The sequence below is a fragment of the Stigmatopora argus genome, chromosome 2 (genome assembly GCF_051989625.1).
Source record: "Stigmatopora argus isolate UIUO_Sarg chromosome 2, RoL_Sarg_1.0, whole genome shotgun sequence".
Lineage (NCBI taxonomy): Eukaryota > Metazoa > Chordata > Actinopteri > Syngnathiformes > Syngnathidae > Stigmatopora > Stigmatopora argus.
In genome coordinates, this window is record NC_135388.1 from 11,775,724 (window position 1) to 11,793,125 (window position 17,402).

Here is a 17,402-nt window from a genome sequence, read left to right on the forward strand (position 1 = left end):
TAGCGGACGAAGGGGGAGGGAATGGCGCGTGAGGGAGGGGGGGGGGGTCAAATACTGTCAACAAGTGACTGATCGTGAGAAAGACATACTGCTATTTGGGATCTGGATGTTATACCGCAGCTGTCAAAGGGGAAAAATGCTGCATTTTTGTGGGCTATTTGCGTCAACAGAGCTCCGACATAACTGATGCAGCATGATTGTGACTTAATAATTCATCAAGCTTACTCTTTAGTCACGTTGTTGACGTGGATACACACATAAAAGGCATATAGCAGCCAATAGGTTGCAATATTTGCTGTGTGCATGTTAGAAAAAAAAAGTTTTCTTTTGGGATCTACAATGCGGTGATGAAATGGCCTGTTTGTTTCCCCCATCAGTACCCTGTCCAGCTGCATGCACGCCGTGGTCGCACTGCTCTACCCTTTCTCCTGGCAACACACTTTCATCCCTGTGCTTCCCGGGTCCATGCTGGACATTGTCTGCTGTCCCACGCCATTCCTGGTGGGGCTGCTGTCCAGCTCCTTGCCAAAGCTCAAAGACTTGCCTGTAGAAGAAGTAAGTTCAATGAATTTGACAGTGACATCCTTGAAACCATTGCAGGAACGCTGCCAGTTTTATCAGAAGTGCTGACTTATCAAGAAATATTTTCAAACACTTATTTATTATGGCAATTGCACTACATTTGGATTTCCCCGACAATTACAAAATGCCTTTCAGACCGTAAAGTCCCGATTGTACCTGGTCCAATATTTCTCAACTGGCGTTAAAACTCTTAATATTACTCTTGGATTCAAATTTTACTTTGTGATCTAAAATCTGCATAGTGGGGTTAAGATGAAAATTCACCTCAAATTTACTTTTATGTGATGTTAAAGTAACTCAGGGAAGTCAAATATTCTACTCAACATATTTCAACTACACATCTACAAACAGGTGGTGTGTGTTAACGTGTTGACTGCCACTAACTGACAGTGTCTGTTAATGTCAGCAACATCTGGTAAACATCCACGTTGCTCCACATGACAACCGAGATTTGAAAAGAAAGTTATTTGAATACACTGAGGGGAGGCTGTTTTTTTTTACCTGACTGTTTTCCTCTCGTCAGGCATTAATGGTGGACCTCGGAACTGACCGTTTCATCAGACAGGTTCGTCTTTTCATGCGTTTAAAAGAAAGACTTTAACAAGGCTTTAAAACACATTGAAAGTCATCCTGTAAAATGTTGTTTATCTCCAGTGATTGTGGTGTTTGTCTTTTTATACGTTTGTTTATAGATGGATGACGAGGCCTCGCTGTTGCCGCGGAAACTTCAAGCGGCTCTGGAACAAGCGCTTGAACAGAGGAATGACATCATCAATCAAGACTCAGACAGCGAGTCGGATGAAGGTAAATACGTGACAAAACATCTAACTGTGAAAACCCTGACTGACGCAATCTATGATGAGTAGAACACCTACACGATGACAGCATGTAGAGAATAAGAAAATAACGCCGCAATAGTACACTGTAGCCTCTGGAGAAGAAATTTTGGCCATCTCTGTGGTCATGAGAACCTTATAAAATACTTGAGGGTCTCAAGTATGCACTGTCCTTTGATTAAAAGTACTTGTTCATTAATTTCAGGCTCAGTGAAAATCGAGTTTAGAAGCAGTATCCCTGAGTTTGCACTCTGCTGTCAAGAGCAGCGTGTGCATTTTATTGCTCAGTTGAGCCAAACTTCTGTTTTTCCTTAAGAAGATTCTACTCGCGAGCTACTAAAAGACTCATTTGTTCCTTTCAACGTGTCAATCCAGTTATTTTCCCCTTTTGTGTGTTTGCAGAGTACAACTGTTTAAACAGTTTGGTGTCAGAGGCCTTTATTCGCTTCTTCTTGGAGACCATCGGCCACTACTCACTGTTCATCACCCAAAACGAACGTGGCGAGCGCCTCTTTCAAAGGGAAGCTTTCCGTAAGTCGGTGGCCTCCAAAAGTATTCGACGCTTCCTGGGAGTTTTTATGGAGTCGCAGATGTTTGCCGGCTTCGTTCAAGATCGAGAGCTGAGGAAGACTCGCGCCAAAGGTAAACACCGCTTGTCTCACATGTTTAAGCTCTTATTCTATATCCTTGCTATCCAGTTTTGTAAGATCCATGCTCCTGGTCTTCATTTATGGGGTACTCATTTAACTCAAAGGCGCGAGACATTCAATCCATTCTGACGGGGTCAAAATGGGTTGGACTTCTACCGTCGTCAGTGGAACCAATAGAAGAGCATTTACTTGCACTCCTCCCTGATGAAATAAAATGAATCATTTTTAATGGCAGGCAATGAGTTAAAAATCTAAAAAAGCAAAAACAAAATCAACTTAAAGCGTTATTTGAGTGGCATAAGTAGAGCGTATTTCTATTTGGGCCTTTATTCATTTTGCCTTTGTTAACGTTCTACTATGCACTACAATTGGCTGGCCACTACTTTAGAGTTTTTGAATGGACAAATAACATTCTATTAATGTATACATGTATTTATATTTTTTTCATATTAAATACTAAAATATTCTCATAATATTTTGAAAATAATAATGCGATTAAAACTGAGATCTGGTATCAACATATGTGGGCGGATATCACATTTTGGCTCATGTATATGAAATGTGGTTGTGTCATGTAGATGATATGACCCAAAATGTGATGTCCACCTACCTATATGGATGCCCAATTTCTATGAGGGTGTTTTTTTTTATTACTAAAAACTATTACTTGACCTATAAAGGGTTAGGCTCCATGTACTAGTATGTTCCTGGTCCTCACAATTAAATCAAAACCACCATTACAGACAACAAGACAGTGGTAATATGTAGATACTTTAATAGTGCCTACAAATATCCCTGTGAGACTCATTTTGCTAGTGCAGCCCAATCACACTCAGATAATGTGACCTCATTTGTGCTCAGGGTTTTTTCCTGCACATGCACTGACCTCTAGTGGTTTTCCCGACAACTTTGACAGGTCTGTTTGAGCAGAGGGTGGACCAGTATCTGGAGGAGTTGCCCGACACTGAGCAGAGTGGTGTCAACAAGTTCCTCAAAGGCCTTGGTGAGGTGTCTGAAGGGCTTTTCCAAACAATAGCTTCAAAAGTCGTGTTAAATAACAATCAACAATTAAAAAAAATGTTTGCACTTTTTCAGGAAGCAAAATGAAGTTTCTACACAAGAAGAACTGAGGCGATTTTCCCCCCCTGATTTCAAACCTGATGTCCTGTCTTGATCCTCGTTATTTTGTGTAAATATTTCACTGTCAGCTGGTCTTGATGTTGGTCAGCGTATGAACTTACAGCCAAGGCAGGATGGTACACAGCAGGTGGGCCACTCAAAAACCACTGATGTTCTTGTGAAGATTGAACGAGACACGACAAGGGCATAAAATGTACAGTTTCTATACTTCAATGCCACAACCGTCCAAGAGTTGAAATCTATTCTAAAGTGTACATGAATCAAGATGGTGAACTGTAAACACATTTTGCAATCTTTCAATAAATACAGATAAAAAAAAGTCATGCATCTTCTACAGATTTAAGCTCAATTTCTTCTTCAAGTGATCATTCACATGTACCAAAGAGGGGCAAGTTACACTCAGCATCCACTAAGGACACTGGAGAGATCCCGTAAGGCTGGTAAATCTAACAACAGCTACATTAACCTAATTATGTCTCCTCTCGTCACTGTTGGCTGTCACTGCTACGCTCCCATTATTTCCCCGTTGAATCGAGTTGACAGCACTTTCTCTGCAATTAACTCTTAGCACAAGTACCGTGAAAATCATTGTGTGCAACTACCGTGGAATTGCCATCAAACTAGGGTCTATGTTACCATTTAGCAAACGTCCAAAGATTTTCAGGTACCCACTCTTAATTTTTCTAGTTTGATCAAAACTGTAGAAGGTAATTATTTTTTTTGGCTTCAGTGTATGATACAATTCGCATTGAAAAAAAAATGCAAACATTGAAAGTTTTAGAGAACTGCTTGTGAATAAAAATAAATTTGCATTAGGAATTACAAAATTATTATTATCATTATCATCGTCATTATTATTATTTACATCATCATCATTATTATTATTATCATTATTATCATTATTATCATTATTATTATTGTTATTATATTTAGTGTCTTTCAAATTCAATTTATGGGTGTCGTCAGTCACTAAAATAATAGGCTTTGAGATCAGAACAAAATTGCTTAGTTTTTGACGTGCAGAAATGCCAATGTTGGGCAAGACGTCAAGTTATCCACGAGAACTGCTGAATCTCGTGCTAAATCGCGAGACTTGAGCTCCAGAATTTGGCTGGGCCAAAAGAGCGACATCCGATGGTGGTAGCGGACCCTAGGGACCAAGGTGCGCTTTCATTACTACCCATTCTGATTATTCGTCACAACGTTATTTTCTTGTCAATATCAGTGTTTAACTCAATTTATGTGCTCGCGTTGTGATGTTTTTTTGGACTGCGTCATGCTGTCACGATAACGGCGTCATCTCGCAAAATGTACTCCGATGCTGTGATTGACAGGCCTAATGTTTAAGAGTCATTTGTAGTGAAGTCAGCAATATTAACATGTATTACCTGTGATTTATTGGGAGGATCGTTTCAGCATTTAGCCACCACCCTCCATAACAAACTCCTTGTTCTCACTAATAAGACGACTTGTTGTTTTAGTTATTTGCCAAAATGAATAGTGAGGACAAATAGTGTTCAAAATAGAGCTCAAAGATATGATCGCATGTTTAAATAGCTTTCTATAAAGCTTTTTGAGTATTAATGCAATATTTTCCTTCTTCTTGTGCACATTGATGTCAATGGACATGCAATCCAATTTGAACCATTTTACCAATTTAATTTGAATGTCATTGATGTCAATTATGTATAATGTTCTTTTACTAACTACCACAGCACATGCACTCTGAATGCCATAAATATACGTGGGTCAGAGGAAATTAAGACTTAAGTACTATGGCTTGTCTCATCACTAGCAGACTACCTCCCAGAAATGAATAATTAAATAGTTATTTTAGCTCCTTTCTATAAAAATATGTACCTAAAAAAATATGTTTTATTTTCATAATAACTCAAAAGTTAAGTCTTTGAATAGCTTTAAGTAGGCCTACTAATAATTTTATTAATGTTGAATAACTTACTCACATTTTAGGTTGCATTCCATGACATGCAAATATTGTTCGAGCCACTGAAGTAACCTTTCAGGTTTTCAGCATGGAATTGAATATTTTGCATATTTTTTCCTTTGCCTTTCACTTTCGATTAGACACAGATTTCAGTTTCCCGCCACATTTTTTTCCGAAGTCATCTATCCCAAGTCGTTGATCGCTCATTTGAGATTTGGTGATGATTTTCATCTCTCCTAGTTCAAATAGATTGGACGTCTATCCGCGTCAATGGCAGCCAATGAGTTAAAAGTTGAGTGAATGACGAGCGACTAATTGTTTTATCAAATTAGGTCCATCCGTGCACTACGGGGAACAGGATTGCTCTGAGCCCCCCACCGGGGCATCTGAGGATGTGAAATTTGCCACAATTATAGGTCAGGTTGTCGTCAGGCAGACTAATAACACCTTCAGAGGGCAAGTCATATTTTCCTTCAGTCTAAATTGGTGTCGAAATTGGGTCTTCATCTCTCCTTCAGTCTGCCAGAGAATCTTAATTGATTTCATAATTTTAGCAGGGGTTGCATGAGTGTAATCTGCTCCCATTTGAGGCTTATCTGAGGTTGACCTGCTTTTGAGGAGCCACGTTGGCTCTTGTGGGCAACTCGCGTTGGTGCTGACACAGGACTGCGCAAGATACATCTCATCCCAAACATCCTTTTTATGGACTAACCTGCCTTCTGGGAAAACAATGTTCCCCCTCCTTGATTTGGGCTTCACAAAATAAAGCTTCAGGGGATATTTTGCCCTATAAAAAATATCTCCACTCCCTAATTTCCAATTATTATGCACAAGCTTATTGAAAAAAGACGAGAAAGGATTTTCCAAATTTTCTCGATGCAAGCAGCGGATGAATTTGAGTGTGACACTCTCGTTCTTTCTCTCTCCTCCGCCGCAATGAGGAGGGGGGGTCCTCCACTCGGATGAGGTGGGAGCGTGCCGTGAGGCTGTCATGTAAACTGCCTCATCTGGGGTACGGCGACTCCCGCCTCAGGTTAAAGCGTTGCCAGTGTTCCCGCTGCCAGGCGGCACACGCTCCTCTCTGCCGAGGCGACGCCGCCACTCTGCAGAGGCACAAAAATGGAGAAGGTAAGCTTGTTTATTGTGTTGATGATTTGTTTTGCTCTGCAGGCTTTTCTGCTGTGCGTCTGTGACAACATAGTGTATAAATTTGCATCATTTGATTCCGGTCCGAGAATGAGGTCAGCTAAAATGAAACTATTTTGAATGATAATCACTGTAAAGGGCAACCATTTGGAATAAGCTCCGCCATGCCATTTGTTGACAACTAAATGAAACATAAGGATTATAGCCCATATTGAGTGCTGTCATATAAAACATTTGTGTGAGCCAAATTCAGTATGCTCGGCAATCTGTATTAGATTGTTATACAAATAGATTCCAGGTCTATCTGCTGAATTTTATTTTTTTCTTCTTGATCAGAATTGCTCAGAATGTTCAGAGACAATGCATGCACAGAGCTTATGCACACTCTGCAACAAGTGGTTGTGTTACCAGTGCACAAATGTGCATCAGCATCCGAGGGCCGCAATGTCATCTCAGTACACGGACGTTATTGACCAGAGAAGCTCTGGATCCCCTTCTGCCAATGGACCAGGTGAGTCTGCTTTGTTGAGTCTTTAATTTGCTGGATACTTTGTAGTAGGAGTTGAAAAAAAAGGATTAGAAAAGATAGTAAACTGTGGATTTCTGTTTTCCAGTGTAGCATATTAAAACAAGATATATATGCAGGTGTAAAACAAACAAACAAACAAACAAACAAAAACAAAATCAAACTCAAGAGCACTGACCTCACAAAATTGTAACTCAAACAAAAGTAAAAACTTGCAATTTAACAAAATATTGAAAGAACTCAATGTTCAAACTCTCCCAGTAAATGTACAGTGGTGAATTAAAACATTTTTAAGTGTAGTTCAGTTGTGTTCCACTTAAAATTGAAAATGATTTGATGTACTCTTTTTAGTACACGTTGACAGTTAAGATTAATACAATTCAATTAAATATTTAATAAAGTACAGTCTTTTTTAAACTCCTTATAAGGCAAATAACTGTTTTTGTGGTCATTCTAATAAACATAACCCTTCAAAGACCTTGCATCCACAAGTGAACATCACATTTTGGGTCATAGCATTAACATTGGGTATGCATTGTAGGCTGGTTAAATACACTAAATTGTCCCTAGGTATGGGTGTGATAAAGGTTTTTTTAATTATACCATAATCTACTTTTATAGTTATATATTTATTTTATAATGAAAAAATATATAATTAAAAATATACTTAATCATTTTAATTTTAAAAAGTGTGAATGGTCCACAATAGCACTCTAAACCTGATTTATGTTATTTCTTATCTTCTAGTATTTAACTAATTTTCTGCTTTTGATGATGATATACACCCAATTCATTGAAACTGGGAGGAATGGCTGTGAATGCTTATCTTTCAGTTTCATTGATGGCACAAGATTTCAGATCCATTCTGACTGGGAGAGCTGGCAATGAGGAGTCGCTCTCCCAGTCAAAATGAGTGTCCCAGTAAGGGTTAATGGATGTAAGAATGTTACAAAAACATTTTTTAAAATAAAGCCTTCTCCCAAATGAATTACTTCAAACACCCTATTTGAGGAAATATGGTATCCCATTTAGTAATAGTTTGCTATTTTAATCCAACCTTTATTTAAACAAGTGTCCCAGATTTCTAAAGGCTGTAGGGTTCAATTATTTTCTAATATTAGTATGTCGCTATTTAAAGACCCTCAAGTAGAGTTAAAGCTTTTAGAGACTGCCACTTCTCTACTTTGTGCAGACAAGGAGACGATCAGTGACGTTGGGTTCGTGATTAGACATTTTGTATGTACCATTTGTTTGCCTTTAGTTAATTTAGCTGGCTAGCTAGATGTCTGCCCCGAGATGCAAAAAGATGGTGGTAAAGTAGTTTATTTTCTATTGAACCTGACTTAGTGAAGGTTATTTATTGACTCACTCACCCACCCAGGACACCGAGATTAGAGGACGTGTATACAGTGGTACCTCTACCTCTGAATGCTTCTACCTACAAAATATTCAGGTTACAAAAAGCCTGGATGTGAAACTTTCTGTTTCAAGATACAAAACTGGGAGAGTGGTTAGTAATTTCACCTCACAGTTCTTGCATGGTAGGCCAGTTGAACAACCCAAAATTCCGTAGATGTGAGTTTGTGTGTGGCTGGTTGTTTGTTTTTGTCTGGCAGCCAGTACCCCCTGCAGTACCCCACCTCGTGTCCACGTTTAGCTAGTATAGGCTCCAGCACCCCCTGCGACCTTTGTGAGGATAAGTGATTTAGAAGATGGATGGATGTGTGTGTTAAGAGTTTATACAGAATACCCTCTCTATCAAAATTTCCAATACTGTAGTTTGTATACTTGCAAAAATCAGATTGTCAGGGTCCGAACACTGCTGCCTCAAACCTTTTTTCTATTTTTCATCTCCCTCGTTCTCCCCGTTTTCCTTCTTTTTTCTTTTACATACAGGGTCACATCCTTGTCCCCTCCCAATGTGCCACGCTCATAGACAGCAGCCCCTGGAGCTGCTTTGTGAGACATGTGACCTCCTGTGCTGCAGCAGCTGTCACCTGTCCTCCCATAAAAGCCACAGGTGAGCACTCTCACACCCACAAGGACACGGCAAAGAAGGGCTAAGCACAAACTCAAAAGTTTTTTACTTTTAGCATCCGAATCTGCATAAGCACTACCCTTGGCCCCAACTCATCTCTATTCAGTACGCATCGACTTTTGTTTTTCGGTGATGTTACAGCTCTAAGGTCACCCGTATCCCGGGAGAAACACATTTCCTTCTGGCGTTGTTTATTCATGAACTTCCACTGTGGTGACTGCTGTGAATGCAACATCTAATATGTGCAGGGTGGCGCAGATTGGAAAGGCTCTCCAGGATCAACGCTGGCTTTTTGAAAGTTTGATGGTACAGGTGGAAGAAAGTAGGTCTGCAGTGGAAAACAACGCAAAGCAGATAGAGGACAGGTTGGTTAGAAGCCAAATGAATTAGGGATGTGAAAGTGCAAAATGTTTGGAAATGTATTTAACTTGGTATCATGTTTGTATATCACAAAAGTAGATGTTTTAAAATCTACTCGAAACTGAAATTGTGAATTTATCTTACGATCATCTCATGCAAGTGAAATTTCTTCCCAACTGCGAGACGAGATTCATTTCCCATTTTGTGTCTTTTTGTAGAGTTCACGGAGTCAAAATCGCACACAGGAAGGCTGAGAACCAGATTAAGATGGCAAAGATGATTATGATGAATGAGCTTAACAAACGAGCTAACCTATTAATAGAGCAACTGGAGGTAATTACTTTCTCCCTTTCTTAACGTCTTATCTCTGAGCCAGTTAGTAAATGTACGTGTAAAGAATCTGTTATCAGTCCTGCAAGAAAGCCAACGAAAGCCCGAGTGATCAATCGAAGCGGCTTAAGACAGCATGTATGGAAATACAGTGGATAAGCTATTGATTGCCGATTGCTTTCTTTGCAGAAAATCTCAGAGGACTTTCAGCAGCATCTGGAGGACCAGCTGCAGGGGGCAATAGAGACGTGTGCACAGCTGGATCAAGTGCAGAAGTTCATCAGTTGGGCAACGACACACCACTGCCGCGGCCCGGTGCTCTTCAGCAGGAGACTGGTACGCCAACTTACTGAACCATTTACTGACATTCATTGGAAATGGCGAAAAACTTGAAGAACATTCTCAATTCAAACAAAAAAATCAAATCCATTTTCACTGAAAAGGCTGGAAATTAACCACCTTTAAGCACGTTTGTATCAAGATCCTCCAACAGGTGGAATATGTAATTTATCAAGATATGAACTATAATCACAGGAGTACATGAATTGTGTGTTCACTAAGTGATGTGAATTTACTTGGATTTGATTTTTCCGTCTTTCAGATTTCTCAGCAAATCCAACAATTGCTCGACTCAGCTTTGCGGTCTGAAACTTGGAATCCTGTGAAAATCAAGTTCAATTGGGATGCAAGCTACTGGACCAAACAGATGGCTTCTTTAGGTAAGACAAATTACCGGCAAAAGACACCATGATCATCTCTGATGCTACTTTTTTTCTCATCAACGCAAACTTTTTCATTAGCCATTAGCCACATCCATCATTTCTTATTTAACTGTGTGATATGCAGGCCAGCTGACTGTGGAAGGTGGAAACTGCCCCTTCCCTCCGGGATTGGCCTGCACCAGCGTACTAAGACCTCAGCCTATCACATGTTTGGCTTTGCCGCCCGTATGTCACCGAGAGTCAGTCTGTGGGTACCAGATGTGTTATGAGCCCCAGGTGTGTTGCCTGCATGGCCTCCCTTCTCAGTCAGATTTGGACAAGAGCCAGCTGGGAGGCCAAGTCTACAACCCGAGCTACGTTCCAACCGGCCCCGGACCTCGGGTGCTGAGCCAGCAGCTGCCGAGGTGCTGGGATCCGAGCGACACGTCTGCCTTGCAAACGTCTTCCCGATGCTCTTTGCCTCCATCACATGCTCCCGTTGTGGGAGCCAGCCAAAATAATTGCACTCGTGCACCTATATCCCAGAAACAAACCTCTGAGTCCCGATCCTTGCCTGAATCTCATCCTCATCACCATCTACAGAGGGGGTCCCTTCCAGTCAGTGACAATCAGCAAAGCGCAAACCAACATCCGCTGCACCAATGCCACATCCCACGCGAGGAGGCGCTCAGCGATTCGTTCGGGGACCAAGACGTCAACACTCAGCGATGCAGAGTGGAAGAGATTCAGGATAAAACTGTCACAGCAGAACATGAGGAGCCACAACCCGACACAAGCGAGGAGAGTCCTGTCCAACAACAACAACAACAGTTTCAGGTTTCTGCAACAGCAGAAAAGCAAAGGAAAGAGCAACACAGATCCAGTCCTCCACTAATGGGAGATCAAACAAATGGCCGGGTGAGATAAATGCTTTTCCAAAAATTCCAGTACTTTCACAAGAAATTATTCATTCATTCAATTTACATACTGCTTATCCTCACACGGGTTGCGGGGGTGCTGGAGCCTATCCCAGCCTGGTGGTCAGCCGATTGCAGGGGACAAGGAGACAGACAACCATTCACGCTCACACTCATACCTAAAGGGAATTTAGAGTGTTCAACCAGCCTACGATGCATGTTTGAGATGTGGGAGGAAACCGGAGTACCTGGAGAAAACCCACCCAAGCCTGGGGAGAACATGCAAACCCTGCACAGGAAGGTCAAAACCGACCCGGGATTGAACTCTTGATCTCAGAATCGTGTAACCACTGTGCCCTCTCACAAGAAATTTGAAAATACTCCCACACAATCAAATACAATATCAATAGAAATTATTTCTTCAAAAAGAACATCCCAACAGCTTTTGTTATTGAGTTCTATTCCATTTTTGAAGTGAAGCCTACAATACATATTCATTATACAAAATCATTACATATTGAGGATTTAAACATTTGGTGCCACAAAGGAAATGCTACCACATTAATATCTTTGTCTAAAAAAATCTATATTGATAGTAGCCAAGTGTTCACTAATATACTTGGCTGAGACAAAAGACAGATTTTTCTATTCCAATTAGAATAAGCAAAATCCTTTAACTAAAAACACACTGTTTAATTTATTGCCAGAATGATCCCTTTCTGCAGCTGACAGCTTGCCTGGAGAACAGATGGTACACCAAAATGTATCATCCGCTTTCATGAAGAAAGCATGACGGCAAATAGTTTCACATTTCACAGCAAACCGTCCAAGAATCTAAGGGAAAACACAATAGTTTTATTTATTGTTTCTTTTTAATAATTACAGACAGTAGTTTAAGCTACCGTGTAAATACCCCTAAAAAAATCACAAACACAGAGATGCATTGTTTCTGCGTCACAGCCTGTGAATATGACATAAAACCACCTGAGCTTAATCATTTATGTATACTTAACCTGCCATTAATGAGCCACTTTGGGAATAGTGGGAAGTATCATTTCAGCTATGTTTAATACTCAGACTTAGATTCCTACAAAGCACCACCCTTTCTGACATAAGGAAGGAAGTAAATGTTCCTGAAGAAAGACAGATTAGGTCAGTGTTTTAATCTTATGATAATCAAGAATGGGTGCTATGTCTTGGCCTGACCTCATTATGGAAAGGAGGGCATGTATAAAAGCAGGTGATTTTTCAAGACCTCCTTCTCCTAACAGTTGAAGACACGGCTCAATTTTTAATTCTTAGTATAACTTTAAAATTATCAAGCTTCCTTACCTTATACAACAACGAACCCTAAACATAAAAACAATTTAAAAAGTATGGATTCAAATTCTTTTTCCTTTTAAACCAGCATTAAAAAACAACAACAGTTAAAAGCTGGTGTTCCTGGTTTATTCCTATTTTAATGCAAGGAACACACTGTCCTCTAAAAAGAAAATTTACATGTGGTAATTGATGCTGTAACCAATCCTTTCATTGCATAAACAATGAGAATAATATTTGCACCTGTGATTCTGAAGAACCACTTGCTTTGAATTACCGCCAGAATAGGTTTAAAGTAATGTTTTTGTTGTAAGCAAATCCGAGCCTGTCTTCTTTTCATGAGACGAACAGGTGCACCACTGCATGTGGCACAGCTTGAAACACTGTTCAATTACACTGGTTTGTGTTTCGCACAGAGATCTACATCTCTCGAGGGGTCCCTGGCAGTCAATAATTGCAGTTCCGAAGTACAGCCGTCCAGAATTAACTCAAATTCGGAATCCACTACTGGGAGGAGATGTACCCAAAGTATCCATTTACCGTTAGCAGCCACATCTAGCAACTCTTTTTCTGAAAGACCGAGGGGATCTACTCATAGCCCTGATGTGGGAACTGCAAAAATGGTAATAGCGAAGGTAAGAATAGACACCTAGTCACAAAAGAACTCTTGAAACTTGATTGAAATTGTGATTATTTTGGGTTTAGTATGCCAGTCCAGATTCCAGACAGAGGAGAGCTTCAGATGGTGTCCTTTGCATTGTTAAGGAATCCTCCGCCGATGTTATTCTTACCAGAACTCGGCGGGCTCCATTACTCTCCAACAAAGTTGAGCCAGGTGATGGAAGGCGACAAACGTTTTGTAATTATTGACCTCACGGGATAAACTATATCAGCTATTTCTACCCCCGTCAGATATGTCAACATTACATGATGAGGTTAGTCATGGTGCCAAAGAAAAGTGTAGTGTGTCAAGAAATGGTCACAACAGGTATGTATACAGTCAAGGATGGCCTATCTGTAAAATGAGCAGTTTTACCTTTTTTTTGGTTTACCTTCTTTTCAAGCAGCAGAAGTTCTGAAAGAGACTGTGGAAGAACCAGAGTTCCAGTGGTTTGTCTCGAACGCCTGAAAGTCCTCATCTCCCAACTTCCTCCACATGGACGAAGGCAGAGCGACCCCTTACCCGTGAGTGCGATGGAGAAGGATAGAACTTTGCTCCAGCCGAGAACCTGGCAGAATGTAACACAAAAGGTATGTACAGGTTAAATCCCTGAGCACCGCATCAAAACTTATCTGGCATGAACAACAACAAACACACATTTTAATTGCAGGAGCACTCTGGAGTCCCTGAGATGAACAAGACCCCATCAGTCAGTTTGTCTAGGTCTCCAGACAAACGTCAGTGGCTCACAGTTGGCAGGGAGTGGAATACCTGCCCAAAGGCCAGATTTCCCAATTTATCCGAATTGCCATCCGATGACCCGCAGGACAGCAATGCTGCACTTGATTTTGACTCTGACTCTGATCCAAAGTCAGGCTCAGAAGAGGCTGTCATCTCTCGAACCCACTCGCAACTCGACTCAGATACATCACCACACTCTTCATCCGAAGCAGAATTGGAATGTCCTGGCAAGGACAATGAAGTTCTAAAGGTCTGCAACAGAAACGGATCCATGGACAATTCTGACGGAAGCCTCGAATGTGATCCCGACTCAGCTTCGGGCGCGGGATCCGACGACGCGCAAGCAGAACTGGATGCCGATGCAGACTCGGGTGCTGCAGAGACAGACTCGGATGCCCAACCAGAACCTGATGCCGTCCACCAGACGGAAACAGATTCCGACCATTTGTCTGAGCAGCCTTTGGATTCTCAGGGGTCCGTGGAGTCAGAACTCGATGTTGAATCTGAGCAGGAAAGAACAGATGAGCCGCAGCCACTTCGCTCTGATCTAGAAGAAGAGTACCCAATTGGACCTGGTCAGAGACCACTTCTAATTGCAAACCCTGGCCTCTCGAGGAGAGCAGAAGAAGTCCAGAAGGACAGTGCGGAAATTGAAAGTGAGGATTTTTGTGCAGTTTGTCTGATCGGCGGGGACCTTTTATGCTGTGATCGCTGTCCTAAAGTTTACCATTTGTCGTGTCACATCCCACCTCTGCTAAACTTCCCATCGTAAGTTTCCAATTGTCCTGATCGAAATCCACTTGGCAAATGATTGGATAATGTGAATGCTAACATATTGTCCATTTGTCCCCTTCAGAGGCGACTGGCTGTGCAGTCTGTGCCGAGATGTTGTGCGACCTGAGGTCGAGTACGACTGTGAAAATAGAAGGACTTCTGAAGATCGCACATCTGTACTCGGCTTGTCTCCCTCCGATCAGAGAGTAAGCCGGAAATAACAGTCACCTAGGATGTCATTTTCTCACTTTCTAAGACTGTCACTGTATTTGTAACTGTTTCAGAAATGTGAGCGATTGACCCTTCTGATCCTCAATAACATCCTGAGCGCCCCCTTTCACGAGCCCGTCAGCCCACTTGTCAGTACTTTTACTGTTTTCTATTTATTTATTTTTTTGAAGTACTGCTTGTGTTAAGATTACTCCGTGTAGAAACCGTTATGACATTACGGACTGAACTATTGTGAACTTTCCAAAATTTTGTGCAACAAATATTTACAGTGAGTTGGTAATTAGTGCTTCTGACAACATTTTGTTTAATGTCGATCCTGGGTGGTGTAGGCTCGTCATTACTATCAGATCATCAAGCGGCCCATTGACCTCTCCGTGATCCGTGCAAGACTAAACAAGAGGAGCAAACAACATTACAACTCAGCTGAGCACTTTGTGGCTGACGTTTATCTCATGTTCCACAACTGCGCAAAGTTCAACTATGTGAGTCAAGACCAATTGTACTACGAACCTCTGGTTTGCCATTTAATGTTGGTATTAAATGACTGTTGTTCAACCTGTCCGCACCCAGCCCGATTCAGAGGTGGCGCAAGCGGGCCGCAGCCTGGAGGCCTTTTTCACCACCAAACTAGAAGAAGTCTTCCCGGGAAGAGTGTTCCCGCCGGCCGAGGCGGACAGTGACAGCGACGAGTACGACGAGGCATTCCGGGTGAGTGAGGGGGGCTTCCCCTGGCCGGGGCGGAAGGAGCAGTGTCACAGGAAGAGGAAGAGGAGACAATCGCTCAAGTCAAAGAGACATTACATGTAACAGAGGATGCACTTCTAGCGGACTATGTTATATTTATTTAAGCTGCTGATGGAATGTTTGCAAAATGGGGTTAAATGGTTATTTATGAGTCAGTCCAGAGTGTTAGCTTGAATCGGCTTCCTAGCCACAAAACCTATGATGGATGGAACAAGAGCACTATGAATGCACTAAAGGCGAACCCCTTTGGCAGTAGTGAAATTATGGTGTGACTTTGAGTGGGGTAATGTTTTGTTGTATTCTGCATCCTGTTTTCAGTACATGAATCAAAATCTCATTCGATTTCTAACCAATATAACATTGTCTTTGCATTCCACTGACAAGTGAAAAACATTTTAGAAACAGTTTTACAGGTTTTATCGGTTGACTTTTGGAACCTTGTTGACCCAGAATTATAATGATGAAACCATACAGTATTTTTCCTTCATAATTTGCCCTTGATGCACTAACAATTGTATGATATAATTGGAATTTTGCTGTAATTTACAGTGTGATTGCTGCTGTGGTATGATAGCAATTGTGCTTTGTTTTGAGAGTGAATAGCTCAACAATTACCATTTAGTCCATGACAGCACTTTCATATATATTGTATTTACTACCTGAGGAAATGTCCTGTGTACTAATACTATATACACAACTTTGTCTTATTCAGATTTCATAATAATTGCTAAGGCATTGTATGCAATTGCTGTATATACAGGACAATTTATTAATAGCAGTGTCAGTCTTCCTGTCTTGAGTGAAACTTAGCATAATATGTGGTTTATTGGCGGGGTACTCATTGTCAATACCGTACTTCTTCGTGTAATAGGATCTGCTCTGCTTTGTGTACTCTCTGCATTTGAGTAACATACAAACAAACATACTCCCCGGATACTGCAGTATGTAAAAAAGCAGTAATTTTAATCATATGTGAACCAAGGTCAAATAAAAAGTGCCACTTGACTTACAGTACCAATTTAACTGCTGCATGTCAGTACTATTGGATCATTCAGTTTGTCTGTACGTTTTGCTTTCAACAAGTTTTAGAGGGGTTTACCATTAACCAAAAGTATCTCAGGCCTAATAATTGTGGGGGATATTGCTTTTGCTCAATCTTGATAACCACATCATTTATTGTGTCATGCCAAGCCACTTTCTAATTGTAGCTATTTTCTTTTTATACAGTTTCATTTACTTCCTTCAGATCTGACTTTTATATGTATGCACTAGTACAGCACTTTGTAACTTGTTTTCAAAAGCGCTGAAGAAATAAAGTTATATTGATGGTGTGTTAGTACTAGGCTCAAGTGTATTCCTCTTGTCAACCATTCCAACTTCAAACTGGTTGTTCGCTCCTCATCAAAAGAAATTTTGGTGAAAATTCCACCCAAAAATTTAGCATTGCATTTGAGTAATTTGACTCCATGGTTGGACCCACTAAAACTCCTTGTTGGCTCTCATTTACAGTGCACTTGTATAGTAAGGTTTTTTTTTCTTAAAAAAATGGCCATGTATCTATAGTAAGGCTTTTTTTTCTTAAAAAATTTACAATGTATAGTAAGGCTTTTTTTCTTAAAAAATGGACCATGTGTATAGTAAGGGTTTTTTTAATTATAAAAAAATGACCACCTATAGGAAAGCTGTTTTTCTTAAAAAAAAGACCATTTATAGTAAGGCTTTTTTTTCTTTAAAAATCACCATGCATAGCAAGGCTTTAA

General features: G+C 40.7%; 2 protein-coding genes across 8 annotated transcripts in view; both read left to right on the plus strand.

Annotated features, from left to right (window-relative positions):
* The window catches only part of dennd2b (DENN domain containing 2B), a 31,017-nt gene extending 27,475 nt beyond the window's left edge, over window positions 1-3,542 (plus strand). For all 3 annotated transcript variants that reach the window (XM_077589623.1, XM_077589613.1, XM_077589632.1), the window contains exons 15-20: window positions 378-555; window positions 1,106-1,147; window positions 1,275-1,386; window positions 1,821-2,060; window positions 2,985-3,071; window positions 3,164-3,542. In XM_077589623.1, coding sequence (XP_077445749.1) covers window positions 378-555; window positions 1,106-1,147; window positions 1,275-1,386; window positions 1,821-2,060; window positions 2,985-3,071; window positions 3,164-3,198 — 694 coding nt within the window. In that variant the 3' untranslated portion in view covers window positions 3,199-3,542. The remainder of the gene's footprint in view (window positions 1-377; window positions 556-1,105; window positions 1,148-1,274; window positions 1,387-1,820; window positions 2,061-2,984; window positions 3,072-3,163) is intronic.
* Window positions 3,543-4,295: 753 nt separating this feature from the next.
* On the plus strand, window positions 4,296-15,998 carry trim66 (tripartite motif containing 66). 5 transcript variants are annotated; one of them, XM_077590766.1, is made up of 18 exons: window positions 4,296-4,370; window positions 6,095-6,281; window positions 6,636-6,810; window positions 8,722-8,845; window positions 9,112-9,228; window positions 9,442-9,556; window positions 9,743-9,889; window positions 10,155-10,272; window positions 10,400-11,172; window positions 12,908-13,126; window positions 13,197-13,326; window positions 13,404-13,479; window positions 13,556-13,742; window positions 13,823-14,661; window positions 14,750-14,873; window positions 14,952-15,026; window positions 15,228-15,380; window positions 15,469-15,998. In XM_077590766.1, the coding sequence occupies exons 2-18, from the start codon at window positions 6,273-6,275 to the stop codon at window positions 15,703-15,705; spliced, it is 3,618 nt and encodes a 1,205-aa protein (XP_077446892.1). In that variant the 5' UTR covers window positions 4,296-4,370; window positions 6,095-6,272; the 3' UTR covers window positions 15,706-15,998. The 5 variants fall into 5 exon arrangements, with proteins under 5 accessions (XP_077446892.1, XP_077446897.1, XP_077446882.1 ...); XM_077590771.1 differs by having other exon boundaries at window positions 4,318-4,370; window positions 6,098-6,281; XM_077590756.1 differs by lacking the exon at window positions 4,296-4,370 and having other exon boundaries at window positions 4,377-6,281.
* The last annotated feature ends 1,404 nt before the right edge of the window (window positions 15,999-17,402 follow it).